The following is a 27,815-nucleotide window of genomic DNA, read 5'->3' on the forward strand; positions in this document are numbered from 1 at the left end:
TGCTCAGCTGACCTGCGGACTGCTGCTCACGGACCTCCGCGCTCACATGGCAGTGGGATGGGCGGGCGGCCAGCGGCTTGGGGAAAGATGCGACTTACTTTGAAGGCGTCGACATAGACAGGATTGATTTGGTTTATGCCCAGGCGGAGCGGCACGATGAGCAGCAGCGGTTTCCAGGCCAGATAGCAGGCAGAGGGGCCCTTACTCTGGGTCGAAGCGTTCAGGGACTCGGGGGCGCTCTCGGCAGCGGTGTCGGCACTCAAGGGGAGGCTGCGGCACATTTTTTCTAGACACAGAGGACCAGAGAGCTGGGTAAGATAAGGGGTATCCAGCCCTAGGAGATGGGCCAAGGGCAAGACTAAGGGAGACCTCACGTGACAGCCCCCGCCTAGAAGACCCTCTCCTGCCACCAGGGCCCTGCTGCCTCACCTCCCGCAGGAAGCTCAGGCCACTTCTCCAGCCCTTACTTCTCCTCCTGGCAACTGAACACTCACTCACCTCTCGTCAGATATTATGGGCTCACTGGGAGAATCTCATTTCTCAACTAGACTGCAAGGGCCTTGGAAACAGGGACTGTATCTGTTGGTCTCTCTAACCCCGTGGTGGGGAGCACAGGGGAGCCGCCACGGAAAACCCGTTGCTAGTTTAACTGATTATCCACACTTGGGGAGTCCTGCAGGGAAAGGGTCTGGTACCTCACTGAGGGGCAGCAAAGATCCTCTAATTGTTTGCTCCCTTTCAGAAAGCTGAAAGGGAAGAGAAGAAAGGGCACAGGAAATGATTAACCACGGCCCTGGGCTCCCCTATCCTGCTGGAGGGGCAGGCCAGAGAATCAGAGTGTGTGTGTGTGTATCTTCTTTCTCTTTCTCCCTCGCTTTCTTTCTCTTTCTTTTTCCCCCTCCATCCCACCCCCACGCATTCTGAATGGTGAGGAAAAACCTTATCAGGCAACCACCCAAGAAGGTAAACTGGCCTGGGACTCACTGATATCTTCAATGACCACGGTGTTATCCATTGAAACATAAACAGCCAAGGAATTCCACTCGTCAAATAAAGCAAGTTTTCTGCAAAGCGACATACAATGAAGTCACAATCAGGGAAGACGGACATCTCAGCAGGAAGCAGTACAACCTATGTACGCCTAGTGTTCCTGAAGTTACCAAACACTGAGCCACAGAGAAGTTGGGATTCAGGTCAGGTCTGGCTCCCTTGACCAAGCTCTGGAACATTTCATGTCCAGGGACCTTGAGAATGCCAGAGGCACTGTTTCCGAACCTCAACAAGAAGGCCCTGCTTTACCAAATGGAAAAGGCTGCCTTGCAAAATAATGGTACTTCTATTGGGCGAAAGAGAGAGCTTACCAGTGCACCTGCTCCCAGGAAATTTTGTTTTCTTTTCTTAAATAAGAGACATTCTGACTTACTGCTCTTTTCAAAAAAAGAAAACTGTCATTAAAAAAATATCTATAGATATATATAGATATATACACTTGTTTGTTTAGGAGCATAGACAATACAAACAATAAGTTCCAGAGAAATCCAGAGAGAGAGAGGGAGAGAGGGAGAGGTGATCTCTTCTGTCCCTCCCCACATGCAGTAAGAATGCTGTCCCAGGAGACTTGGGCCGCAGATGGCTTCAGTGCCGGGCCTTGCTGGTCAGCAGCTGAAGACAGAAAGCATGCTGAATTGCGTGACTTCAGAGGAGATTAGAAAGAAAACCCCTTTTAGAGAGAGATTATCTGATGTCTGAGTAAAGTACCTTGCCTATTTCTCCCTTATTTTCTCCTCCTCTTGCCAGTTTGAAGAAGACACGTTTACCCTGGCTACTGTGGGATTCTGGGGGTAAAGCCCAGTCTCAGTGGCCAACAAAACAAAACAAAAAACACATTCTCTCCCAAACCAAAGTAGCTCCCAAGAGGAGGTTAATTACCATTACATTGTAATTTCCTTTGTTTAAACATATTATCTTTTCCCCCAAATAATAATGACATCAGCAGCAGCACCACCTACTGTTGTTAATGACAGTAACAGCCACGATGAGTCAGAACCCACCGAAATTCTTTAAAAATGTATGTTTCCCTTTGCTTGTTGTTGGGAAGCTCAACATTTAGAAGAAAGAAGCAAATTCTGAGGGACGTCATTTATGAACCAACCATATCAAGCTAGGTTTTGGGCTCAGCACAGCCATTCTAATCCTCTACACTTTCTACCCTGAGTTCCTACAGTGGTTCCTGAAATACCGCCAGATCCTCACTCAGCAGATCAACAACGCCCCCCAAAACACTACGGACTAAGGTCAGACAGTGGTCTCAGAGAGGCTGCGCTCTTAGCGAAGAGTAATGCCAAGATACAGGGTTCACCTGGGTCCCCAGGAAGTCCAGGTTACTCCCCTCACAAGCACACTTACAAAGCATCCCGGTTCACTGCAGGTTGGCTCATAATTAAAACAGTGCCCCATCTGTATTGTGCATGGAGCAGGTCCCATCGTCACGCTCCAGAGAGCCCAGGAATTGAAGTAGTTACCAAAGGAAGCTAGATGGTTTCAATTTTCTGATGCCTAAATCCAGCCCCAGATTCTGGCTGCCATTTCCATTCATTCATTCGTCAAGTATTGATTGAGCACTTACATGTGCCAGGCAGTTTCGTGTGCTAATATTACACGAGTGAACGAGGCAAATACAATCTCTGCCCTCACGGAGTTTCCCTTTGGTGACAGGTTGCCAGGAAGGAGAGTGACAATAAGGTGAGGTGGCCTGCAGGTGTAGATGCTGATGCCACTCTCCCCGTTCATTTCCAAAGCACTGGTCCTGACCTCTCCATGTTGCTTCTTGTTGTGGGAGGTGAGTTCTGGGACTTAACAGGAAAACTGCAAAAGTACCATGCTGGGGTACCTCAAGTCGGCTAAGGGATGACAAACTGATTCCAAGACTCCCTTGGGATTTGTCTCCTGCAATAGGTGGTGAGTTCCTTGAAGCAAGAACTACACCTACTTTATTTCTGTGCTCTCAGTACTTAGTGCAGCAGAGGCGCCCAGTAAATGCTGAATGAATCAATGAAGTTTTTTTTTTTAATACCATACAGGGTGGGAGTCTGTGTCTTGCCTAGGCTGGCGCAGGCTTCCCCCCCTTAGTACAAACCCTTTGGCTTCAAAGTGACCCCCAGGCTGATGGCTGGGCATGTGAGCACCAACCTACAGGTGGGGTATGGAATGAGTCCCGAGGGGCCTGCACATAGACTGGTACCAATGACTACAACTCTGATATACCAAGACAGTTGTCCACACACATGACACATTTCAAAGAACGATCTGAGCAACACGGTACAGGTGTCTGGTGGATTAGTGGGATGCCAAGAACAGCTGGGTTGATGGGATGTTGAGTTGGTGCAGGGAGGTATAGGAGACAGCAGAATAAGGTGCATGGCAGACTCTTTTACTTACTTTAACACCTGCGCAACTGTATTTGGTCCAAACCATTCGCCAATTGATTTCCCTTCTCCTACACCCATCTGTGCTGTTTTTATGTGGAAAAATAATAAACACATTAGCAAAAGGTCTCCCAACAAATCACAAACTCCTAATTTTTTGAATGAACAATTAAGTAGATGGAGGACTTAGTAGAGCCACATACAAAGCAGGGGACAAGAAAAGCAAGTACAGGCAATGCAAGCTGAATTTCACATACAGTGTTCCTTTCCTCTTGATTGGAATACAGAACAGAGAGACAGCCTTTAAACTACTCGTGTGACCTTACCCATTTGATGGATAGAGTAGCAACAGTCTTTTCTATCTAGGAAGCACTGTAGGATTCGCTGGTATTCTTCGGGTTGTTCTTTCTGTTTCTCCCAGTTCCAGTCTTTTTAGGGAAAAAATGAGTTAAAATCATTTTTATAACTGTTTATTATCTCTGCACTCTTACTGTGACTACCAAGTTAGAAGGAAAACAAAGGAGTTGCATCTAGAAGGTGGGAGCGATCAGGTCAGAACATTCCTAAATATCTTTAATACTGATGACCAAGACATCTGGAAACTGATTTCTTTCAAAGACTCGGTGGGTATAAAGTAAAAGCAAAACAAGAAGTTGGCCAAGGAATTGACTTATTACCCCACAAGCTGGAGTTAGAGAAATATTACATGAAAACAGTGTCACAAGGCTTTCTGGTCAGCTAATCAGTGAACAGGAGATCACCACAAAACCTGGCAGTATATCCGTGTCTCACCCAGATGCTGTAATGTCTCATATCCACACAGACAGCAACGGCTTTGGTCTGTATATTTTGGCAGCATTGTCAACAGAGTCTCATGGGGGGAAGCGCTATTCCGGCGCACACCTGTTCCCGGGGGAATATACACAATTTGCAACTAAGGAAGCTTGTTTTAAAAAATGCATGCTGCCATTTCTACATAACCCTTTGAAAAGGTCACACTGAGCTTTGGAAAAACAAATACCTTTGCTATCAGGTGTTCAAGGTTTCCTTATGACCAAAACTAAGATAATTACATCTGGAGGGATCCCATCGGTGCCTCAGGCGCAGCCCCCCAAATCCTATAGGGGCTGCTTATGGCTTACTGAGGACAACTGTGAAAACTTTCATTATCACTGCTGTGGACAGGATGCACTGTTCCCATTCCCTCAGCTCTAGGAACTCTGTCTAATGGGACAGATTTCTGAGACTTAGTTTCCTCCCAAGACAGAAATTTCTCTCCTGAGGTTTTAGAGAGCATTTGAATCCACAGCTGAAATCTTCTTGAAGCGAAAGGTCATTATCTCCAGAGTCTTTAGTTCTCTTTGCTTCTAGTATTTCTGAAACCAAAGTTTTAAACTTCATATCCAGCGGTCTTCAGAGGGTGAACGGCATCCAGCTGTTTTTCATCAGTTACTGAACTGCGCAAGTCTGGGGAACATCCTGATGAGCTGGCTAAGTACCACTAAATATTCACTGATGACAGTGAGAACTGAACACTCCACCTCAACTGCAAGATAACCAAATAGGAAACACTGCAAAATGCTTTATAAAAGTACATCTTCTCATTCATCTTAGCTACCAGATCTATGTCCACATTCTTCCTGCTACTTGCTTTTATATTAAAAGCAAGTTTTATATTAAGACTTTTATATTGAGATTGCTGACTATGGGGATTTTTTTTCCCCAGTTTGCTTTCCACAAAATTTATTTCCAGAAGAATCATCTCGAAGTGTTTCATAAATGAGAAAGTTAAACAGTAAGAACGATCTGCTCCAAGAAGTATGTGTACAATAGAGAAATCACTGGACAAGGAGTCAGAAGACCTGCATTCTATTCCCAAATCGATGCCTTCTTGCTGTTGGCCCTGGGGCAAGTCGCCTTATTTCCTGAACCTCAGTTTCCTCATCTGTAAAACATAAATTATGATACTACCCAGGGGACACAGGCACAGGACATCCTAAACCCTGAAAAGAAGGCATGATGCCCTAAACCCTCCCCAGCCCCTTCCCCGATCTTCTCTGTGAATCACAGGAGGATGTGTGAGGTTATGCAGTCAGGGAAAGGGAGTGCCGTTTTTTGTGCCTCTGAATCTCAAGGAGCAACAGCGGATGAGTTCAGCAGCCCAATCTCATCCCAGATGTCCTTTCACTCCTTTATCCCCAAGGCAAACCAGACTTTCACCCAAGTGCCTGAACTGGCATCTAACCAAGGTCAGCCTACAGAAGCTGACCACAGGGAAGCACGCACATCTTAAGAAAGCAAGACTCAAGAGTTCCAACAATGATTACTGGAAGGTTCTTAATAAAGCAGCCTCCTGAGGAAGCTAATTTAAGGATTCCTTCATCATCAAATGGACATCGTCAGTGAACCCAAACCAAAATAGCTCTGGCTCCCTCATTAGGCACTTCCTTTAGGTCACGGACATCCTTCACCAGGCAGATATTTTAAATGAAGTCAAAAAACAGACTTACCACCACACCCTTCTTCCTGCTCCCTTTGTTATCTGACCTGTTTAAGGACTCATGCAAACAATAGCAAAGATGGAAACTAAATGATACACCTGCCTCAATGTTCAGTCCTGTCCCAGGAAAATAATTCTCTGGCTTGGTGAGTCGCAAGGAAATGCCGGCTGTTTCCTTCTCACGAGAGGTTTTTTTCAACTTGTCAGCCCCACCACTTGGACTTGCACTTCAGGACCTGCAGCTCTGTTCCCTCAGCACCAGTGCTAAACCACCAGCGGTAGGTGCAACTGCAGAGGTCCCCAAGGCAGAACAAATTTAACTCACCCCTTCCCAAGTGTCTGCAGATAAGGGCTTGAGCCAGCATCATCTGTCCACAACGTAGCATACATCCCCAGCCAGCGTCTGATGAAGGGCCCGTTCCCCCTGTTGGCAAAACGGATGGGAATGAATATGAGTTCCGTATATTGCCCTTTCCTGAAACATCAGCATATTTGGGAATCATACAAGACAGACAGGCACACATACTCAGAATAAAGAGGCAAGAGATATAGCCAGACATCAAACAGGGTTTGTTACAGGGTGGAACTTGTAAAGATCGTGCTGGGTTAACCAAAACAGGTTCTGTGGCCAAAGGCAAAACAAACAAATGAACAATACCTGCCCCTTATGTTTTCTGCTCACAGACATCCAGTGATGCATGCAATTTTGGTATATGACTACCATGTATGACTACTAACACTTAGTCCACGCCAAGTCATCATCTGCCTGACCGACCCTGGTTTTTCACAACTCACTTCTCGGGAGGGGTAATCTTACCTTAGTTAAGGAATAAACGCTACCAAAGTTGATCATCAAAATGGTCAAGGAAATCTGGAAGGCTCTTGACTGTTCTAAATATACACTATGAAGGTCTGAACAGTAAGGAGGAGGATGTAAAATAGAGGAAAGAGTCCTAGATTAGGCATCAGAAGACCAGTCTCCAGTTACCTAATCCAGGTCTCATCTATAGACTGGGGATAACAGCACATACCTTACCTACTATCAGTGGATATTGCAAGAATTAAAAGAGAGAGTATCTATAAAAGTGTTCTACAACCCACTCAGGATCAAGTAAATATTTGGTGTTACATGTATAGTCATAATTGAAAATACCATTAGTAAAATAGGAATGTACTACATTTTAAAAGGCACAAAACCAATTAATAAGACAACGGGTTCCATTTAAGAACACTTGATGTAACAAAAATCCCACATACGTGGCCAGGGTGAGCTCAATATCCTTTCTCAAGGCACCAATGAAATATAACTTGGATGGCAGAGGAGACATTCTGCTTCCATTGCTTCCCTTCCCAACATGGAAGTGGAACAGTATACTATAAGCATGGTCTCACAAGACTAGCTGTACATCAACCATGTAAGACAAGTGGGTCAAGGTGGCCACTCCTTTCCTTTTGTTGTAGGGACTGAAGGAGCAAGATGAGGAGGGTTGAGCCAACTTGTGAACTGGAAGGGGAGTCCTTTGGCTCTTGCTAATTGTGGGATTACAGGCCAAATTTGTATGGAAAAGATACAATGAAGCCCACATAAAGAAGAGGTCCTCTCTTCCAAAACATTGTCAGGGTTGAATTGCAAATGTTTTCAAATCTTGCAAAGATCTCTTCACCCAGAAAAAGTTAACAGTTTAGAATCACTGGGTACTAAAGATTGTTCTTTTGTGTATTTTGCTCAGGTACTTCCTGTGGAGAGCAAAAAAAATGTCTGTGTGAACTTCATTTTTCACACTTATCAGAAAGGTTGATTTCACTCCAGTTACTAGGTCCAGTCCTGAACCAAAATCAGCCAAACAGGTTTCCTCCTAGGAGAATAGCTTCTACCATTTGAGTTTGCTGATCCTTTCCTACAGGACCACAAGACTACAAAGAGGTCACCCTATTTGCAAACATTTTACAAATTTTCTCTGGAGGGATCCTATTCACTTCGCTCATTGAACTGTGCTTTTTTCTAGACAGCAGCTGGTACTCTTAACTGCCTAGAATTAGTTCCAAGCAAATCCATTATAATTCATCTCCCAGTGGCAAGATGTTTTCATCTCATAGGAAACAAACACCAAAGGAATTATTCTCTTTCCTTTCAGGTACAGTCATCTTTAATAATCAAATAGCTCCACAAAGTAGTGGATTGTAATTTAATAGATATTGTTCAACTTGAAAAGCTTGACTTTCTCCTTGCTCTTGGAATTAAAACAAGTAACACTTCTAGGGAACTGAACACTTGGAGATGGGCTCAAAAGTATACTGGCATTACACATTAACACCATGGAACCATGCACGATGAGGCACATTTGCAATGAAACTTCGGGATGAAGCATAAGACTTAACTACTCCACCAAATTAAATTCTTCGCCATAGTGAGCTGTTAGTTCTGAGGTTTCCATGATGTCACTGATAACCTCAGGAAAGCTATCTACAAGGAAGAAAGCACAGTATAACAAATGATATACCTACCAATTGGTGAAAATTTCCTTCTGTATGTAAACCATAGACGAGCACTTATATCAGACAACAGCTTAGATTTTTCTGTAATTAAACGTGAAATCAAAATTAAATCACCGTATCCCATCTAAAGATATCTGTCTTTGATTTCTGAGCCAGCAGCAAACTCAATTTCAAATAACCAGTAAATTCCATCGTTATGACACGAAGGGAAATTCATAGGAAACCTAATCTCATTTTAGCCACATAAGTTCAGCATTTCCTCCCACCTATGTTTTGACCAGAGCTACTGGCTGGTACAGTGATGCTGAGTGGTTCCTGTCTCCTTCTCACTGAGCTCCAAAGCCCCACCAGGTACTTAACACTGGGGTCACATGGCTGAAAGCCAAGGACTAGGAAAAGCAAGGATCCTGGACAACCCACTAACAAGGCAATCAGCCCCTGCCTGAATGATGATGGTTAGCTGGATCTCTTATCAGCACCCACTGCCTGTTATCTAAAACTAGGGATGGGTTGTGTGTGTGTGTGCACGCACACACAAATGTTTAACTAAAAAGATGTCCCTGCTAAGCAAATTAAGTGTGTAAGCAATTTATCAATACTACCTAGTGCAACTGGCATTTGTAATCTAAATTGATATATAACATCACAAATGCTTTTGTGTATTTTTTCAAAGCATGCTTTCTTATGTTTTATGGCATAAATTTACTTCGATGACCACAAATATGGCTTCCACAAGTCATCTGTACTTAGACGTGGTCCTGTCTTTCTTAGTCTTCTCTCTCCCCCTTCTCAGCAATGCATCTATATTTGTATTCTGTGGAGAACTTAGAGCCATTGCGCTTTAAAAGAAGAAAAGGAAATTCAACTTTAGCCAACAGTCTCTATTTTTTCTCCTGCCTTTCCTTTGAACAAATCAGAAAGTTGAGCCGTCTGGATTTTCCTTCACCTTCAAGTCTCCGGTGCCTAGCACATTATGGGAAGCAGACATAAAACGGTTAAGAGTAAGACTTCTGGAATCATCTTCTGCCTGGGTTTGAACTCTGACTCTGCTGCTTACCAACTGTGTGGGCTTGTCACTTAGCCTCTCTAAGCTTCAGTTTCCTCATCTGTAAAATGGGGAGAATAATTGTACCTACTTCATAGAACTGTGAGTATTCAACAAGATAATACTACATGGAAAGTAGTAGCTTACGTGGTACAGTATGCAGTAAGCCTGGGATAAATGTTAGCTGTTATAGTATAGTCCCTCCTCTCAAATGCTCATACCACTCACTCCTTCCTCTGATATTCTCTACATCTTCCAGCTTGCCTACATGATAGAAAGGCTGGGGGAAAGTTGTATAGACATTTTAATAATAATTTCACCTCGAAATGCCTTTTCCAACTTAATATTTGAAAATGGACATATTTGGCAACTTGGGGATCCCTGTTGCCATGGAATGCAGAAGAGATCATCTCCAGTCCCCTCCTGTTAATTACTGGTGAAAGGAGTTAAGATTCAGAAAAGGAAAGTGACATCCCAGGTAGAAGAGCCTGAATACAAAAGGTTTCCCAATTGCTAGCACTAGGTGCTCTCTATTATTCATGATTCTCCAATCAAAAGGATGAAGCCAGACTCAGATGGGGTTAGAAGATGCTAACTTCCTCTCCTGCCTTTTTTTTTTTTCCAATTTTTTTGGCCATGCCGCACAGCATGTGGGATCCTAGTTCCCCAACCAGGGATCAAATCTGCACCCCCTGCATTGCAAGCATGGAGTCTTAACCACTGGACCACCAGGGAAGTAACCCTCTCCTGCCTTTTGATCAGCTTCTTCCTGTCCCTCCCTCCACACTAGGGCTTCCAAAGAGGATCTCTCCTCAGATACAAAAATCAGAGCTGCCTTCTCCGAGTTCAGGCTTTATCTGTGTGCTGGGTTGTTAGCAGTTTCAGGTTAAAAGGTCTTTCCCAATCTATAGGAATGTAAGGGTAAGGAAGAAAAATCCAAGTCTCCTTTCCATCTAGCTGCAGTGGCTAAAAGTTCTATACAAAATTAGAATAAACTAAGACAGTGCCGCAGTCAGCAAAAGCTCTAAAACTACAAGACTTCTCAGTGTCTGATATTGTCTCTGACAGCCATGAGCTGTTTAGAAGTCCCTTGGGCGGCAGTGTTTTTCATCTAGATAGAAAAGGACATGAGAAGACTGAGAAGTATGTAGCCCAGTCATCAAAGACTAGATACTGGTTAGTGATACCAGGAGCCGGTCCATGTATTTTGAAACCCGAGGCTTATAGAATTTGGGGGGTTCTCCTTTAAGGAAAATAATAAAAATACATGACTTTTTCAGTTTGTACAAATACCTATGACCATGTGAACACACGGCTAGGGCCTCTCAGGGCCTTAGAAGGGACCTTGCGTGCAAGCAAGGGGCCCGAGGCTTAAACTCCTCTGGCTGTAAGGTAAATCCGCCTAGAAGTAGCACTGACCCTATCAACCCAAGGAGGAAAACAGGATAGGACCGTAACCTCAGGTACCCACGTCATCTGGGTTCTCACAGACCAATGCTACCAAATCTTACCCGTTTTAAGACGATGCTGTTTCCCCAAGATCCATACCAGCTCATCTGTATCTGGAAATTCTTCTAGGTAGTCAGCGAAAATAGTAATCTGGTTTTCATACTTGGATAAAACTGAAAGAAAAAGAAAGAAACTTAGGCAAAATTTAATAGAGGGGGCTTGCTTCTGTGGTTTACTGATTGTCACCTTTGTGCTGAAGGCAGAAGGTCCCCGGCTAGCATCTAATGGGAGCAAATCCTTTCCCTTGATGAACAAAGACACTCACATAGGCCTGAAAATCCTTTAGTAGAGGGATTTCCGCTTGACCACCTATTTTTTGGTCACAGTTATGTCAAACCTTTTTTTTTCAATGGGGCTTTCATTTGTAAACAGCCACTTTCTAGCTCCTCCTAGTGTGACTGTAGCCAGGTGACACAATAATACCTGCATACCTAACCCCTGTCCACATCACAGGGAATCTTGTGAGGTTTCTAACAGCCAGTGGCTTAGAAGGGGGCTATGATAAGCCTGAAAGACTATACAACTGTGAAAACATAATATTTTAGCTGGAAGACCAGATGTTTTAACAGTACTTTCTTTTACCATTTTATTCACTTATAACTTCTGCAAAGAAGAATCTTAAAGCTGCTGCTAAATATAACTTGTTCTTAGGATTCACAAATGACTCTCCCTCAAGGGAAAGCAACTGAACAAAATACAATTAAATCTCATAAGTTCACAGGCCACACTCTCAGAACTTACGGCCACACTCTCAGAACTTACAAGATGTGTTAAAATTCACTTCTGTACCACCTGCGGAGAAAGGGTCTGCTAAAAGAGTCAAGACTGACTTACAAAGGGGTCTTATCACAAAAGTTCCCTTTAAGTAATTTTCTGAGAGAAAGAATATTGTAGGTAGTAAATAAGCTTCCAAGCCAGCCCAGAAAAATCTATCTTAACCTGTAACCAGAAAAATCAAATTGCTAGTGTATTTCATAGCTTATGGTACTATTTCTATGACAAATCATATTTCAAGTTCAAAGCTGAGACAACCCAACACACACCTTCTCTTCTCAGCTCTTGGAGGCCCCCAGCCCCTATGGAGAGGGGAGCTCAGAGAGAGTAGGGGCCACTTTGTGCAGCTACAAGTTCTTACAGGGACTCTCCCAGACGAGTCCTTAAGAGCGCCAAGGGAATAATTTCCTATAAAAAATGGCATTGTGGGATGTGTTTAGCTCACTTGAAAGGACAAATTGCTTTCTTTTGGCTTTCTTTTTTTTTTTTTTTTTTGGGGGGGTACACCAGGTTCAATCATCTGTTTTTATACACATATCCCCGTATTCCCTCCCTTCCTTGACTCCCCCCCCCGAGTCCCCCCCACCCTCCCCACCCCAGTCCTCTAAGGCATCTTCCATCCTCGAGTTGGACTCCCTTTATTATACAACTTCCCACTGACTATTTTACAGTTGGTAGTATATATATATGTCTGTGCTACTCTCTCGCTTCGTCTCAGTTTCCCCTTCACCCCCCGCTCCCTCCCATACCTCGAGTTCTCCAGTCCACTCTCTGTATCTGCATCCTTGTTCTTGTCACTGAGTTCATCAGTACCATTTTTAGATTCCGTATATGTGAGTTAGCATACAATATTTGTCCTTCTCTTTCTGACTTACTTCACTCTGTATGACAGATTGTAGTTCTATCCACCTCATTACATATAGCTCCATCTCATCCCTTTTTATAGCTGAGTAATATTCCATTGTATATATATGCCACATCTTCTTTATCCATTCATTTGTTGATGGGCATTTAGGTTGCTTTCATGTCCTGGCTATTGTAAATAGTGCTGCAATAAACATTATGGTACAAGTTTCTTTTGGGATTATGGTTTTCTTTGGGTATATGCCCAGTAGTGGGATTACTGGATCATATGGGAGTTCTATTTGTAGTTTTTTAAGGAACCTCCAAATTGTTTTCCATAGTGGCTGTACCAACTTACAGTCCCACCAACAGTGCAGGAGAGTTCCCTTTTCTCCACACCCTCTCCAACATTTGTGGTTTCCAGATTTTGTGATGATGGCCATTCTGATTGGTGTGAGGTGATACCTCATTGTGGCTTTGACTTCCATTTCTCTGATGATTAGTGATGTTGAGCATCTTTTCATGTGTGTGTTGGCCATCATGGCTTTGTTTTCTAAGACACGAGCATGCTGTTTTCATAGAAATAAATGTTCTTAAGTATAAATGAATCTGATCTGATCATAAAAACAGGTTACTTGGTTGGAGGCTGAAGTTATACTTTGTAAATTTGTACAAATTGAAGTTATAATGTGTTTGAAATTAAAATTTTAGAAATACAACTACCCAGGAATACTGCCTTTCTTGAAACACATAACAGAAGTCCAATCTTTCAGGGATTTAGCTAGCCTTTCTCCTCAAGATGTTTTACTCATTAGGATTACAGGCTTGGCAGTACTTCAAACCTGAAGAAGTTAGAAATGAGACAGCCATTTCATTCCCCAGTGAAAACTCATCACTGCCAAATCTGCCAGGGAGCTTGTGCCATCTTAGCCTTTCTGACACTGGCCTCAGCCGCTGGCCCATGCCCAGGAAATAGCAGGCTAAAAATGATCATCCAGGTCAGGCCATCCCTAGGAGGTGGTGGACTGAGGTGGCGTAAATCACACTGTGTACCTTCCCACCCTACTCTCCGCCCCTCACAGGCAAGAGAAATCAGCTTAAAATGAACATCCAGTGTAGCATAGAAAAAAGAAAAAAAAGTCAGAAAATAAGTAGCTTGAGAGGAGTGTGGTAAAGGGGCAACCTCTCTGGCATCCCCCTGGTAGGGATGAGGAAGGGTGGCATTGGATGAATGTACAGCATGTATGCATATAAGCCTTGGGTCTTTTTTTAGTACTGGCTGGGAAAAAAAAAAACATTTCTCTATCGCCAACCCTGTCTCAGTGAGTCATTGCCCAGCTATCTGGTCAAATTAGTACAGCCCCTTAAAGCCTGTGAGAACTGCACTGCTTCCTCTGAGATGGCACTGACCAAAATGGTAGCCAAGGAATTTTCCTCTTGCTCTTCCACCCCCTGCCCCCAAGGCCAGCAAAAAGGGCATTACAGTCTCTATTCTTCCTGACTCTCCTCTTAGAAAATAGACTCCCAGAATGCAGTGTGTCAGGCCACAGCCAGCCTGAGTTGAAAGCTACATGGATGAAACAAATGAAGCCAGAATAGCAGATGAGATTAACAGAAGCAAAGAGCAGTAACATGGGGAGAGTATATAAAAGGGAGTCTGGGAGGAAAGAGGAATTGGTCTTCCACAAGAACTCAGATGAAGAAGCCAACTGGGATGTGGCTGAGTTGCAGAAGTGAAATGGCATTTCCAAACAAATCACTTCTCACTAACGGCAATCCTTTTGAAAAAAAATTTCATAAACTACTTTTGGCTTGCCTTAAAATTAACAAACAAGACATCAGCCCCATATGAGTTCCTTACCCTTTCGGGCTGCTTAAAGACATAGGGACTATACAGGCAAAGCTACAAATATTGCAGCTTGGTGGACCAAGAATTAGTTTCTACAAGGTCTGATGGACAACAGGCTTCACTCTGTTCCATTCTACTTTAATAATCACTGTACTGAAGTCTTTGCTGGGTTAGCTTAGTAGTCAACTAATAATTGAAAAAAAAAAAAAAGATTTCCATAAACTCCTGGAACCAAAAAGTCTTCCAGTCTTGGTCAAGGGGCTCTGTGTACACGTTGGGGCATGCCTTCAGCAGTCAGCCAGGCAGCTGATTAACTCTGCCTTAGTCTTCCCTTTCTGCTTATACAGAGCTCAAGGTCAGCCAGAGTGAGAGCTGAGGGCCTCCCCAGGTCTTTCCTGAGCGTGCGCACAGCCTTGGGAATGCACATAGCCCTGAGTGTGCATGTGGTCCTCTAGATTCCCAGGAATATGCCTGAACTTTTCAAAGCCCCAATGGATATATTATTCCTCAGCTTTACCTTTTAAACTTCTTGGTTATCTACTCCTCAAACAGCTGTGAAGTTAATCAATTGCCTCTGATAATTTTCCAAAAAAGCCCTGGGGGGAAGGCTTTCTGCACCTCCAAGTCAGGACAAATAAATACAAGCCTTGTACGTGCGGTCTTCCAGGGAATTGCCAGACAGATCAAATAATGACAATTCTCTAGAAATGAGGCTTTACAGGAGCTCCAACCCTGTTCTGCCCCCTCCAGGGGCTACCAGGTTGCTGGCTTTCCCTACGGTTGCAGGCTGTGGATTCTCAAGGCTGCTACAAAGCTGTAGAGCAAAGGACGGGCATAGTGTAAGTGCAAATGCCACAAAGCTCACTATTTTTACCAAAATGCAGCCATTTTTCATGAATAAATACTCCCCAGACTGGTGCAAGCCTTTGGTTCATTTCCAGAGTGCTGCAAAAGTTGATTCTGATCATTTTGGTCAATTCTTGCCATTTCTATTACAGGTAGAATTTTCAGAAGTCCTCACTCTGCCATTTTTGCTAATGACTTCCTTTAATAACTTGCTTTCCAGTGATTGACAACATTTCTAAGGATTATTTTGTAAAACTGCAAGTAAATGAAAAAAAAAATCACTTTAAACAACAGATTTTTCTGATAGGACTTACCAAAACTTGTACATCAAGGCTCCTAGTTTCTGTGGGGTTTGTGCCCCACAAACAACATACTCTAAAATGAAATCAAAAGGTCATAGACTCTCAGGACCAGGAAAAGCCTGAGACACCACAGCATATCTTCCTTGTAGATCACCCTGTTCTAAAAGGATACTGCTGCTTCCAAAACTGCCTTCTCAGCAATACACACACCTTTCTTTGAATTTTTTAAAAATTGAGGTATAGTTGATGTACAATATTATGTAAGTTTCAGGTGTACAACCCAGTGATTCACAATTTGTAAACGTTATATTCCATTTATAATTATTATATAATGTTGGCTATGTTCCCTGTTTGGTACTATATGTACTTACAGCTTATTTATTTTATACATAGTAGTTTGTGCCTCTTAATCCTTATCTTGTCCTTCCCCCCATCCCTCTCCCTACTAGTAACCACTCGCTTGTTCTCTGTATCTGTCACTCTGTTTCCTTTTTGTTATATCCCCTAGTTTAATACACACACATTTAACATACTGTCAGGTCACAGCTTCAAAAACATAAGAAAATGTTCAGAGGAGACAGGTGTGGTAAGGGCTGAATATAATTAATATACTCATTCCATAAATTTTTACAGAGTACCTACTATGTGCTAAGCACAGAGGATAAGACATCACCAAGATATAGCCTCATCCTCCAAAAGCTTTTAATCTAGTAGAGAGGACATGTCTGGAAACAACTAACAACAATAAGTACTATAAGAAAGGAAAGTGAGAGAGAAGAGATCAAGATGGTGGAGTAAGAAGACGTGGAGCTCACCTCCCCAAACAAACGCATCAAAATTACATCTACATGTGGAACAATTCTCACTAAAACTAACTGGAAACTGGCAGAAGCACTCATGTACAACCAAAGTTGCAAGAACGATCCACACATAATCTGATAGGAAGGGAAGAAAAGTGATCAGGTGGAGACTTGTGCACCTGGGAGGGGAATGAGAGGAACAGGGAGGTCACATGGGTGGACACCTGCCCGAGGGAGCGATCAGGTTGAGTCACAGACTGGGTGTCCCAGACCTGGGGTTCTATGTGGAGGAGACAAGCCCCCTTGGCTGGTCGGAGGACAGCTGGACAAACAAGACTGGACTCCACTCGTGAGGAGTGCATGTGCACTGGGTATCCCTGAAGAAGGGCAAAGAGAGATCTGCCCTGAGGTCGCTGGGTTTCCCATGACCAGGGAGCCATGCACTCCAGCCCAAAGAACCAAGCAACACTCCCATCCTGTTCATTCCATGCCACAGCACCGCAACTGGATCTGGGGTACCACAACCAGGGAAAAGACTTGACCGTGAGATGCAGAGGTGACCGAGTCCCAGGGTGGATCCTGAGTGGGACAGCAGTGGCCATTGTTGACACTTACTCAAGCAGTGCCCCAGAAGCTGCCCAGATCTTTGATGGCAGCCACCCCACCATAGCTCACTACCGCCTGCCCCCTGCCCCGAACCCCGATATACATACAGTGACCACAAGGGCTCTACCTGCCTTGCAGAGCAATTCCACAACAGGGCAGGAGTAGCTGAGGCTGGGGACAGTGATCAGCTGTGAGAGACAAAGGGGAACTGCCCCTGAGGCAGGGCAGAAAGAGGTCTGCCCTAGCGGCTGCTGGGTTTCCTGTGACCACCTCGCCATGCCCGCGAGCCCAAGCCCAGTATATATCCCTGCCCCACTCAACCCATACCACAGCACTGAACTGGATCTGGGGCGACCACGAAAGGAAAAAGACTCGAACATGGGACACAGAGGTGACCCAGTCCCAGAGTGGAGCTATTCTTAGCTTTTACTCAAGCACTGCCTCAGAAGCACCTCTGATCTCTGACAGCAGCCACTCCACCACAGCCAACCTCCCAATATATGCAGAGTCCACACAGATACCGTCTTTCCTTTAGGGCGGTTCCATAACAGGGCGGGGGTGGCGGAGGCTGCGAGGGATCAAAGGGGATCTGCACCTGAGGCCATGTCTGTGCAGAGCCACGGACACCTATACAGGCAGTGCACTGGACCTCTGTTAGCACAGGGGCCCCACTTGCTTCAGCACTCCTCTCCTCTGGGGCAAAGGTCCTGGTGTGAGGAGAGGGAAAAACACACACTTAAAGGGAACAGAGCCAGCTCAGGTCCCACCCCTGAGAGGGTGGTGACCGCCACTAGGCAGAGAGGAAGTCCCACCTCACACCCACCTCTAGCTCTAGCTCTTACATCCCTAGCCACACCAGCTACCAAGGTGATAGCTGCCAGCACACCCTGAGGAAAGATGGGACTTGCATTCACATCAAATCCAGTTCTCCCATGAAAGACATCAGGCACAACACAGTCTGTATAGAGACGGTCCCAAAGAAAAATACACCTTCAAGACCACAACAGATAACTGTTTCACCTAAATTCATAGAGGCAAGAAAGTTAAGCAAAATGAAACAGCAGAAAAACTACTCTCAATTGAAAGAGCAAGAGAAAACTCCTGAAAAATAAATAATGAAACAAAAATAAACAATTTACCAGATAAAGAATTCAAAACATTGGTAATAAAAACGTTAACTGAATTAGGGAAAAGAAACGATCTAAACAGTGAATATTTCAACAAGGAACTAGAAAATATAAAAAACACCCAAACAGAAATGAATAATTCAGGGACTTCCCTGGTGACGCAGTGGTTAAGAATCCGCCTGCCAACACAGGGGACATGGATTTGATCCCTGGTCTGGGAAGATCCCACATGTTGTGGAGAAACTAAGCCTGTGTGCCAAAACTACTAAGCCTGCACTCTAGAGCCTGCAAGCCACAACTACTGAGCCCACACACCATAACCACTGAGGCTCACAAGCTCTAGGACCCACATGCCACAATTACTGAGCCCGCATGCTGCAACTACTGAAGTCCATGCACCTAGAGCCCATGCTGTGCAACAAGAGAAGCCACCACACTGAGAAGCCTGCACACTGCAAAAAGAGTAGCCCCCACTCTCCACAACTAGAGAAAGCCCGTACACAGCAACAAAGACCCAACACAGCCAAAAATTTTTTAAAAGAAATGAATAATTCAACAGCTGAAATAAAAAACACACTAGAAGGAATGAATAGCAAAGTGATGCAGAGGAACACATAAGTGATCTAGAAGACAGAACAGTAGAAACCACCCAATCAGAACAACAGAAAGAAAAACAAATTTTTTAAAAATTAAAGCAATTGAAGAGATCTCTGAGACAACATTAAGCATCCAAACATTTGCATTATGTGGGTTCCAGAAGGAGAAGAGAGAGAAAAGGGGATCCAAAAAATGTACTTGAAGAAATTATGCCAGAAAATTCCCCAAACCTGAAGAAGGAAACAGATATCCAGGTACAGGAATCACAGAGGGTCCCAAACAAGATGAACCCAAACAGACCCACACCAAGACATAGCATTAAAATGGGAAAAGTTATAGATAAAGAGAGAATTCTAAAGGCAGCAAGAGAAAAACAAAGAGTCATATGCAAGGGAACCCCATAAGGCTATCAGCTGATTTCTTTGCAGAAACCTTTCAAAGTGCTGAAAGGGAAAAACCTGCCAGCTAGGATACTCTACCTACCAAGATGATCATTTAGTAGGAGAGATAAAGAACTTCTCAGATAAGCAAAAACTAAGAGTTCATCAATACTAAACCTACCATAAAAGAAATGCTGAAGGGTCTTCTCTAAATGGAAAAGAAGTAAAAATCTATAGGAAAGGGAAAATCCCACTAGGAAAGGCAAATATATAGTAAGGACTGAGGATCAAACACTTAAATAAGCCAGTATGTAGATTAAAGGCAAAAACTGTAAAAGCAACTATAACTACAATAAATAGTAAAGGGATAAGAATGAAGATGTAAAATATGACATCAAAATCACAAAATGTAGGGCAGGGAAGTAAAAAATGTAGATCTTTTAGAATGTGTTTGAACTTAAATGACTACTACCTTAAAACAAGCAGATATAATTATAGGTCAACATATATGAACCCCATGGTAACCACAAATCAAAAACCTACAATAAATACACTAAACTTAAAAAGGAACACAAGCACACTGCTAAAGAAAACCCTCAAACCACAAGGAAAGAAACAAAAAGAAGAAGAAATGAAAAGAGAACTATAAAAACAACTAGAAAACAAGTAATAAAATAGCAATAAGTACATACTTATCAATAAATACTTTAAATGTCAATGGACTACATGCTCTGATCAAAAGACATAGGGTGGCTGATTAGATAAAAAATAAGACCCTTCCATATGCTGCCTATGAAAGACTCACTTCAGGGATAAAGACACACACAGAATAAAAGTGAGGGGGATAGAAAAAGATGTTTCATGCAAACAGAAACATGCAAAAGAAAGCGAGAGTAGCAATACTCACATCAGACAAAACAGACTTTAAAATAAAAGTTATAACAAAAGACAAAGAAGCATATTATATAATAATAAAGGGATAAATATAAGAAGAGGATATTACACTTGTTAACATATATGTACCCAATACAGGAGCACCTAAATATATAAAGCAAATACTAACAGATATAAAAGGAGATATTGACAATAATACAATAATAGTAGGGGACTTTACCACCTCACATCAATGGACAGATCATCCAGGCAGAAAATGAATAAGGCAACAGGGGTCTTAAATGACAAAACAGTCCCATTGGACTTAATAGATATCTACATTAAAATGAAAAACAGCAATATACATTCTTTTCAAGTGCACATAGAATGTTCTCCAGGATAGATCATATGCTAGGCCTCAAAATAAGTCTCAACAAAACTTAGAGGACAGAAATTATATCAGCCATTTCTTCTGACCACGACAGTATGAAACTAGAAATCAATGACAGGAAGAAAAATGGGAAAATCACAAACACATGGAAACTAAACAACATGCTACTAAAACCCCAACAGGTCAATGAAGACATCAAAGAGGAAATCAGAAAATACCTGGAGGCAAATGAAAATGGAAAAACAACATTCCAAAATCTATGGGATGTAGCAGAAGCAGTTTGAAGAGGGAATGTTATATCAATACAAGCCTTCCTCAAGAAATAAGAAAAATCTCAAACAACGTATCATACCACTTAAAGGAATTAGAAAAATAACAAACAAAGCCCAAAGTCAGCAGAATAAAGGAAATAATAAAGACAGGAAATAAATAAAATGGAGATTAAAAAAACAATAGAAAAGATCTACGAAATCAAGAAAAGATAAACAAAATTGATCAACCTTTAGCCAGGCTCACCAACAAAAGAGAGAGGACCCAAATAAATAAAATAAAAAATGAAACAGGAGAAATAATATCCATACCACAGAGATACAAAAAATCATAAGAGAATACTACGAACAGTTATATGCCAACAAATTGGACAACCTAGAAGAAATGGACCAATTTCTAAAAACATGCAACCTGCCAAGACTGAATCAAGAAGAAATAGATAATTTGAATCGACCTATCCCTAGTAGTGAAATTGAATTTGTAATTAAAAAAAAAAAAAAACCTCCCAGAAAATAAAAATCTAGGACTGGATGGCTTCATGGGGAAATTCTACCAAACATATAAAGAAAAACTAATACCTCTCCTTCTCAAACTATTCCAAAAAATTAAGAGGATGTAACACTCCCAAATTCATTCTATGAGGCCACCATTACCCCAATACCAAAACCACAAAAAGACACTACAAAAAAAGAAAATTACAAGCCACTATCTTTGATGAATGTAGATGCAAAAATCTTCAATAAGCTATCAGCAAACTGAATCCAACAATATATAAAAAGGATCATATACCATAATCCAGTTGGATTTATTCCAGGGACACAAAGACAGTTCAACATTTGCAAATCAATCAATGTGATACACCACATTAACAAAAGGAAGGACAAAAACCACATGATCATCTCAATAGATGCAGAAAAAGCACTTGACAAAGTTCAACATCCATTCATGATACAAACTCTCATCAATGTAGGTATAGCAGGAACATATCTCAATGCAATAAAGGCCATTTATGGCAAACGCACAGCTAACATCATATGCAATGGTAAAAAGTTAAAAGCCTTTTCTCTGAATTCAAGAACAAGACAAGAATACCCATTCTCTCCATTATTTAACATAGTATTGGAAGTCCTAGCCACAGCAATCAGACAAGAAAAAGAAATAAAAGTTTCCAAATTGTATGGGAAGAAGTAAAACTGTCACTATTTTCAGATGACATGCTACTTTATACAGAAACCTCTAAAGTCTCCACCCAAAAACTATTAGAACTAATAAATGAATTCAGCAAAGTTGCAGGATACAAGATTAACACATAGAAATCTGTTGCTTTTCTGTACACAAATAATGAACTATCAGAAAGAGAAAGTAAAAAAAATTTTTCTTTAAAATTGCATCAAAAAGAATAAAATATCTACAAATAAACTTAACCAAGGAGGTGAAAGACATATATTCTGAAAACTGTAAAGCATTCTGAATGAAACTGAAGATGATACAAAGAAACAGAAAGATACACTGTGCTCTTGGATTGGAAGAATTAATATTGTTAAAATGGCCATCATACCCAAAGCAATCTATAGATTTAATGCAATTCCTATCAAAATACCCATGACATTTTTTCACAGAACTAGAACAAATAAAATTCATATGGAACCACAAAAGACCATGACTTGCCTAAGCAATCTTGAGAAAAATGAACAAAGCTGGAGGTATCATACTCCCTGACTTCATACTATACTACAAAGCTACAGTAATCAAAACAGTATGGTACTGGCACAAAAACATACACATAGATAAACAGAATAGAATAGAGAGTTCAGAAATAAACCCATGCACCTATGGTCAATTAACCTACAACAAAGGAGGCAAGAATATACAACGGAGAAAAGACAGTCTCTTCAATAAGTGGTGCTGGGAAAACTGGATAGCTACATGTAAAACAATGAGATTAGAACATTTCCTCACACCATATACAAAAATAAACTCAAAATGGATGAAAGATCTAAATGTAAGACCTGAAACCATAAAACTCCTAGAAGAGTTCATAGGTAGAACACTCTTTGACATATATTTTAGCAATATTTTTATGGGTCTGTCTCCTAAGGCAAAGAAATAAAAGCAAAAATAAACAAACGGAACCTAATTAAACTTAAACACTTTTGTGCAGCAAAGTAAATCATCCACAAAATGAAAAGATAAACTACAAACGGGAGAAAGCATTTGTCAATGATATGACCAACAAGGGGTTAATATCCAAAATGTAGAAACAGCTCATAGAACTCAATATCAAAGAAACAGACGACCCAATTAAAAAATGAGCAGAAGATCTCAATAGGCATTTTTCCAAAGAAGACATACCGAGGACTAACAGGTACATGAAAAGATGCTCAACATCACTATCAGAGAAATGCAAAATCAAAGCAACAAAGAGAGACAACCTCACAACTGTCAGAATGGCTTTCATCAAAAAGCCTACAAATAACAAATGTTGGAGAGGATGTGAAGAAAAGGGAACCCTTGTATACTGTTGGTGGGAATGTAAATTGATGCAGCCACTATGGAGAACAGTATGGAGGTTCCTCAATAAATTAAACTACCGTAAGATCCAGCAATTCTACTCCTGGGTATATAACTGGAAAAAACAAAAACACAAATTCAAAAAGATACACACACCCCAAGGTTCACAGCAACACTATTCACAATAGCTAAGATACGGAAGCAATCCAAGTGCCCATCAACAGATGAATGGATAAAGAAGATGTGGTGTATATATACAATGGAATATTAGTCATAAAAAAGAATGAAATACTGTCATTTGCAGCAACATGGATGGAACTAGAGAATATTACACTTAGTGAAATAAATCAGACAAATACAAATACTATATATCACTTATATGTGGAATATAAAAAATAATACAAGCTAATATATATGTAAAACAGAAAGAGACTTACAGATATAGAAAACAAATTAATGGGTACCAAAGGGGAGAAGGAAGTGGGGAAGGCGAAATTAGGGTTATAGGATTAAGAGACAAAAACTACTATATATATGATAAGCAACAAGGATATATTGTATAACACAGGGAATTATAGCTATTGTCTTGTAATAACTTTTAACAAAGTATGGTCTGTAAAATACTGAATCACAATGCTGTACACCTGAAACTAATATTGTGAATCGACTATACTTCAATTTAAAAAAAGAAAGGAAGATGATGTAGAAGGCAACAAATGATTAATTTGGGGATGAATGGACCTTCAACAACCTTGAAAAAATGGCATCAGAGCTGAACCTTAATGGAAATAAGATATAAGTGAGATGGGGGAAGGGAAGAAACTCCTGGATGGGGGAACACCAAAAGGATTTGGCCAGCAACTACATATGGGATGGGTCCAGGAAGACTGAGAGAGAGAGAGTCAAAAATAACTTGCAGTTTTCAGGTGTGGGTGATGAAATGGTAGCAGAAAAACATGGTGGGGGGGGTAGGGAGATAATAATCTTGATCCAGCCAGAATCTATGGATTTGGTTGACAAAGGAATGAGAGGTTAAAAAAAAAGGTGAAGAGGAAAATCTACCTGCATAGGGATCATGTAGAGGAGCATGGTAGATTGCAGGTTGATTAGCAGAGCCTAGGAAGTCAGGAGGAATCCAGAAGAATAAAACTCAGCCTAAAATGTACCTTCATCCCCTTTCTCCTGGGTCCACTTAGTGTCCCAGTCTTCCCAGCCTCTGGTCGTCTGTGCATAGGCCCTGCCCCCACCTTCATTTCTCTTCTTCCCAGTGCCCTGCTTTTCTGACAACGAATAATTTGGAGAATAAAGAACTGGATAACAATTCTTAGCATTTCAAGGGGGATTTTCACATTCAAAACTGCAAAGCTTTCTTGAATTTATTCAGGAAGTCACACCTTAATGATGCTGGGTTGTCAAATAATGCAAAAGACAGGAATATTTCTCTACAGCCCCGTGTAAAGTCTAACACCCTAAGAAAACCTTGTCGTTTTTAGACTCACACTAGAAAATCTTAACCAAAGAGTTATCATTCAGCTAGAGTTTATGACTTGATGAGATTCTATTGAACTGACTAGTATTGGTGGTGGTGGAACACAGGAGTCTGCACCTGGCAAATTTCAGGACAAGTCAGCAAAGAGATAACCAGTCCAGTTGGCAAGGGGACCACTATTAAGTGATAAGACCCTTTGGTTTTCAGTTAGAAACATCAATCGGGCCATAGAAAATTGGCCCCACAAAATATAACATTTCTTAAAACTTTCAGTCAACTCATCTTACTGTCAACGATGGTAAGAATCAAATGTGATACAAAGTTGGACTCTTTCTGGTTTTCTTTAAAGTGGTACTTTTGAAATGTTTATTGCCTTTTGAAGTATATTTTGTTGTTTACACTTAGGGACAAATTATTGCCTGCTATCTGCTGACTGCAGTGCATTTGGATATGCCCATGAAGAAAGGGGATACCATGCACAAACGGGTCAGGAATCCACCTAACACAGAGACCACTGAATCTCTAGATTGCTGCCTCCTTTTGCTTTTGATAAGGTAACTCTGCTCTTTTTGAAGAGATGCATTTTTCAGAAGAATAAAAAGATGCCACTTTTGTAAAGGTTATCTTTGTTGATAAGGCATATTTTTGATGCAGGGAGGGAGGAAGGGAGAAAAAAAATATTTGGTTGCTTTATAATTCAAGACGAGGCAAATCCCACAAACTCAGATGAGAATCACCTTGACTCTTCACCAATGGGTTTTACTGTTCTTAAGAATCAACCTGCTTGTAGAAAGTGTGGTTGTATTCCTAAGGAAGACTGTTTCACATTGGTGACAGTGTAACGTCATGCAGTGGGTCCAAAATAAGCCTCCGTAGTATTGTATCTTTGATTTTTGGACACTATCCAAACCAAAAAAGCAGCAATACTCAAACATAGAACTCATGCTTCATGCAGGAAGCAAGACAACATGACAATATTTAGTCAAAATGAAGAGTATATCAAATGGTTTTTCTCTAACGTTAAAAAGAAACAATTTGGGGGGTGGGTTGTGGTTTTCTTTGGCATGGTGAAGAAAAGGAGGAATCACTCCTCACCTCTCTTGGAAATAGCTCTAGCTTAGGAATCCTAAAATGTAGGTTCTAGTCCCATCCTGCCGCTAACTAGCTATGTGAACTTACTGCACTTCTTTGTGCCTCAGATTCTCCATCTATAAAATGAGAAGCATATTTTTTGAACAGTACATCATAACTCATCAGTGGGTTGTGTGTATATAAACTGGGTTGGAATATAAAATGTATTTCTCATTGTATTCTTGGATCAAAAAAGTAGGAAAATCACTGGTCTAGACCTACGCTATCCAGTGCAGTAGCCACTAGCCACATGCAGCTGTCTACATATAAATTAATTCAAATTAAATACATCTAAAATTCAGTTAGTTGCATCAACCACATTTGAAGCACTCAATAGCCACATGTGGCTAGTGACTACCATATTGGACAGCACAGCCGTAGAATACTTCAATCATCAGAGTTCTATCGGACAGTCCTATTCGAACAGCATTTCTATGGTCTATAGGAGGTAGAGGTTGTGGGGGGGGGTGTTAAGAGGGGTACTCCAAGCTCTTGGAAGAGTAGATAGGTTCACTTGTCTCTTTCTTAAGAGAGTCTGTGTGTGAATTTCTAAATAAGTGAGCCAGCAATTATTTATTAAGTTCCGTACTTGGTTCTGTGAGGAATACAGAGGAAACATCCTTATGAACATTCACTAAATGTTAAATGAACAAGCTAAGGCATCATAAAATCATAATCTAGTTAAACACATGAGCCTTAGGTAAATGAAAGAGCTAAAAAGAAAAGGTAATGTATATAGGCAAGGGTTGACAATAACTAAATGCTGTCAAAATTCAGAAAAGGGAGTCAGTCAGCATTGGAGTCATCAAGGAAGATTTCAAGGGGGATGTAGGATTTGAACTGGTCCCTAAATTATTGCTTGGATATGGATGAGCAGAGATAAGAGGGGAGAATATTCAAGATAAGAGGGGAGAATATTCCAGATGAGGGGAACACCTCACGTGTGTGTCAGAGAGGGGGATAGGCTCCAGAGAATACTGAGCAAAGAGATTAGATAGGTAGCTTGAGACTGGATTGTGGAGGGTGGAAGGCCAGGCAGTATAGTCCAAAGTCTCAGTAAACTCATTTACCGTTTTCAGAGCACTTTCACGTGATTCTGTAAAAACCCCCTGAGATAGCCAGGGCAAAGATCATTACTTTCATTTTAGACTTGAGGAACTGAGTCTCCGGTGATATGACTTGCCCAGGGTTATATAGTTAATGAACAGTATAACTAGGATTCAAACTGAGTTAATCTTATTCTCCATTCAGTATTCTTCCCGTTATACCTGTTGTTAGGATAAAAGCTAGATTTGAGGCACCGGAGAGAGGGAGACCAATGAGAAAGTTGTTGTAATAATCCAGGCATGAAGTGTTGAAGGCCTGGCCTAAAGTGACAAGAAACCAGATGCTCTAGTTATATAATATCCTATAAAGCAGACTTACAATGCAGTATCCACTGTTTATAGGGGAGAGTAAGAGTAGACAGTCTGAGGTTAGAACACTATAGTTATTTTTAACTGGAAATGATCTAAACTACCCCCAAAGGAATAAATATTAACAATATAATTCATATACTGTGTCCGGATTTTTCCAGACAGCTGAAGGCAATGTTTTGGACACGGTTCCTAAGCAAACAACACTTTATATGTCTATGCATTTTTATGAGCCATTTCTGACTTGATAGTGTTTCTTTCCTCTGTCAATTTCAATTTTTGTTTCTCAGAACTAATTGTCATATGATTTCTTACCTCATCTACATTTCCAGTGAGAAAGGACTAGTGCAAAAAGGTCAAGGAGCTACAGGCCCTGGAGTTTTTCCACACTATTTAGTAAAACTAATATTAGCTTAGCAGTTAATTACCTAATAATGATTTACTAAGAAAACACTAAAATACACCATTGCCAGATTAATCTTAAAGGATTTCTCCACCCATGTCATTAAGCTGCCCAAAAACTTCCATGGGCTTCCCAGATCGCACCAACTGATAGGAATCAAATACAAACTCATCAGCCTGGTATTTAAGGCCCTCTCCACTACGGCCACATCCTACATTTCTAATTGTTCCCCA

The 27,815-nt window shown here is 41.4% G+C and overlaps 1 protein-coding gene across 4 annotated transcripts in view; it reads right to left on the reverse strand.

The window, feature by feature from the left end:
• ATG4A (autophagy related 4A cysteine peptidase) overlaps positions 1-27,815 on the reverse strand; it is a 75,267-nt gene that overhangs the window by 18,673 nt on the left and 28,779 nt on the right. Inside the window, exons 1-8 of one of the 4 annotated variants that reach the window (XM_057717760.1) lie at positions 12,951-13,146; positions 10,978-11,088; positions 8,431-8,502; positions 6,251-6,349; positions 3,752-3,853; positions 3,439-3,511; positions 985-1,064; positions 99-286 (exon numbers count right to left, since the gene is read on the reverse strand). In XM_057717760.1, the coding sequence (XP_057573743.1) occupies positions 99-286; positions 985-1,064; positions 3,439-3,511; positions 3,752-3,853; positions 6,251-6,349; positions 8,431-8,502; positions 10,978-11,088; positions 12,951-13,134 (909 nt within the window). In that variant the 5' untranslated portion in view covers positions 13,135-13,146. Of the gene's footprint in view, positions 1-98; positions 287-984; positions 1,065-3,438; positions 3,512-3,751; positions 3,854-6,250; positions 6,350-8,430; positions 8,503-10,977; positions 11,089-12,950; positions 13,147-27,815 lie in introns of those variants that run through there. The other 3 variants (XM_057717758.1, XM_057717757.1, XM_057717759.1) reach the window with 3 other exon arrangements.

Source organism: Hippopotamus amphibius, chromosome X (assembly GCF_030028045.1).
Source record: "Hippopotamus amphibius kiboko isolate mHipAmp2 chromosome X, mHipAmp2.hap2, whole genome shotgun sequence".
NCBI classification, from domain to species: domain Eukaryota; kingdom Metazoa; phylum Chordata; class Mammalia; order Artiodactyla; family Hippopotamidae; genus Hippopotamus; species Hippopotamus amphibius.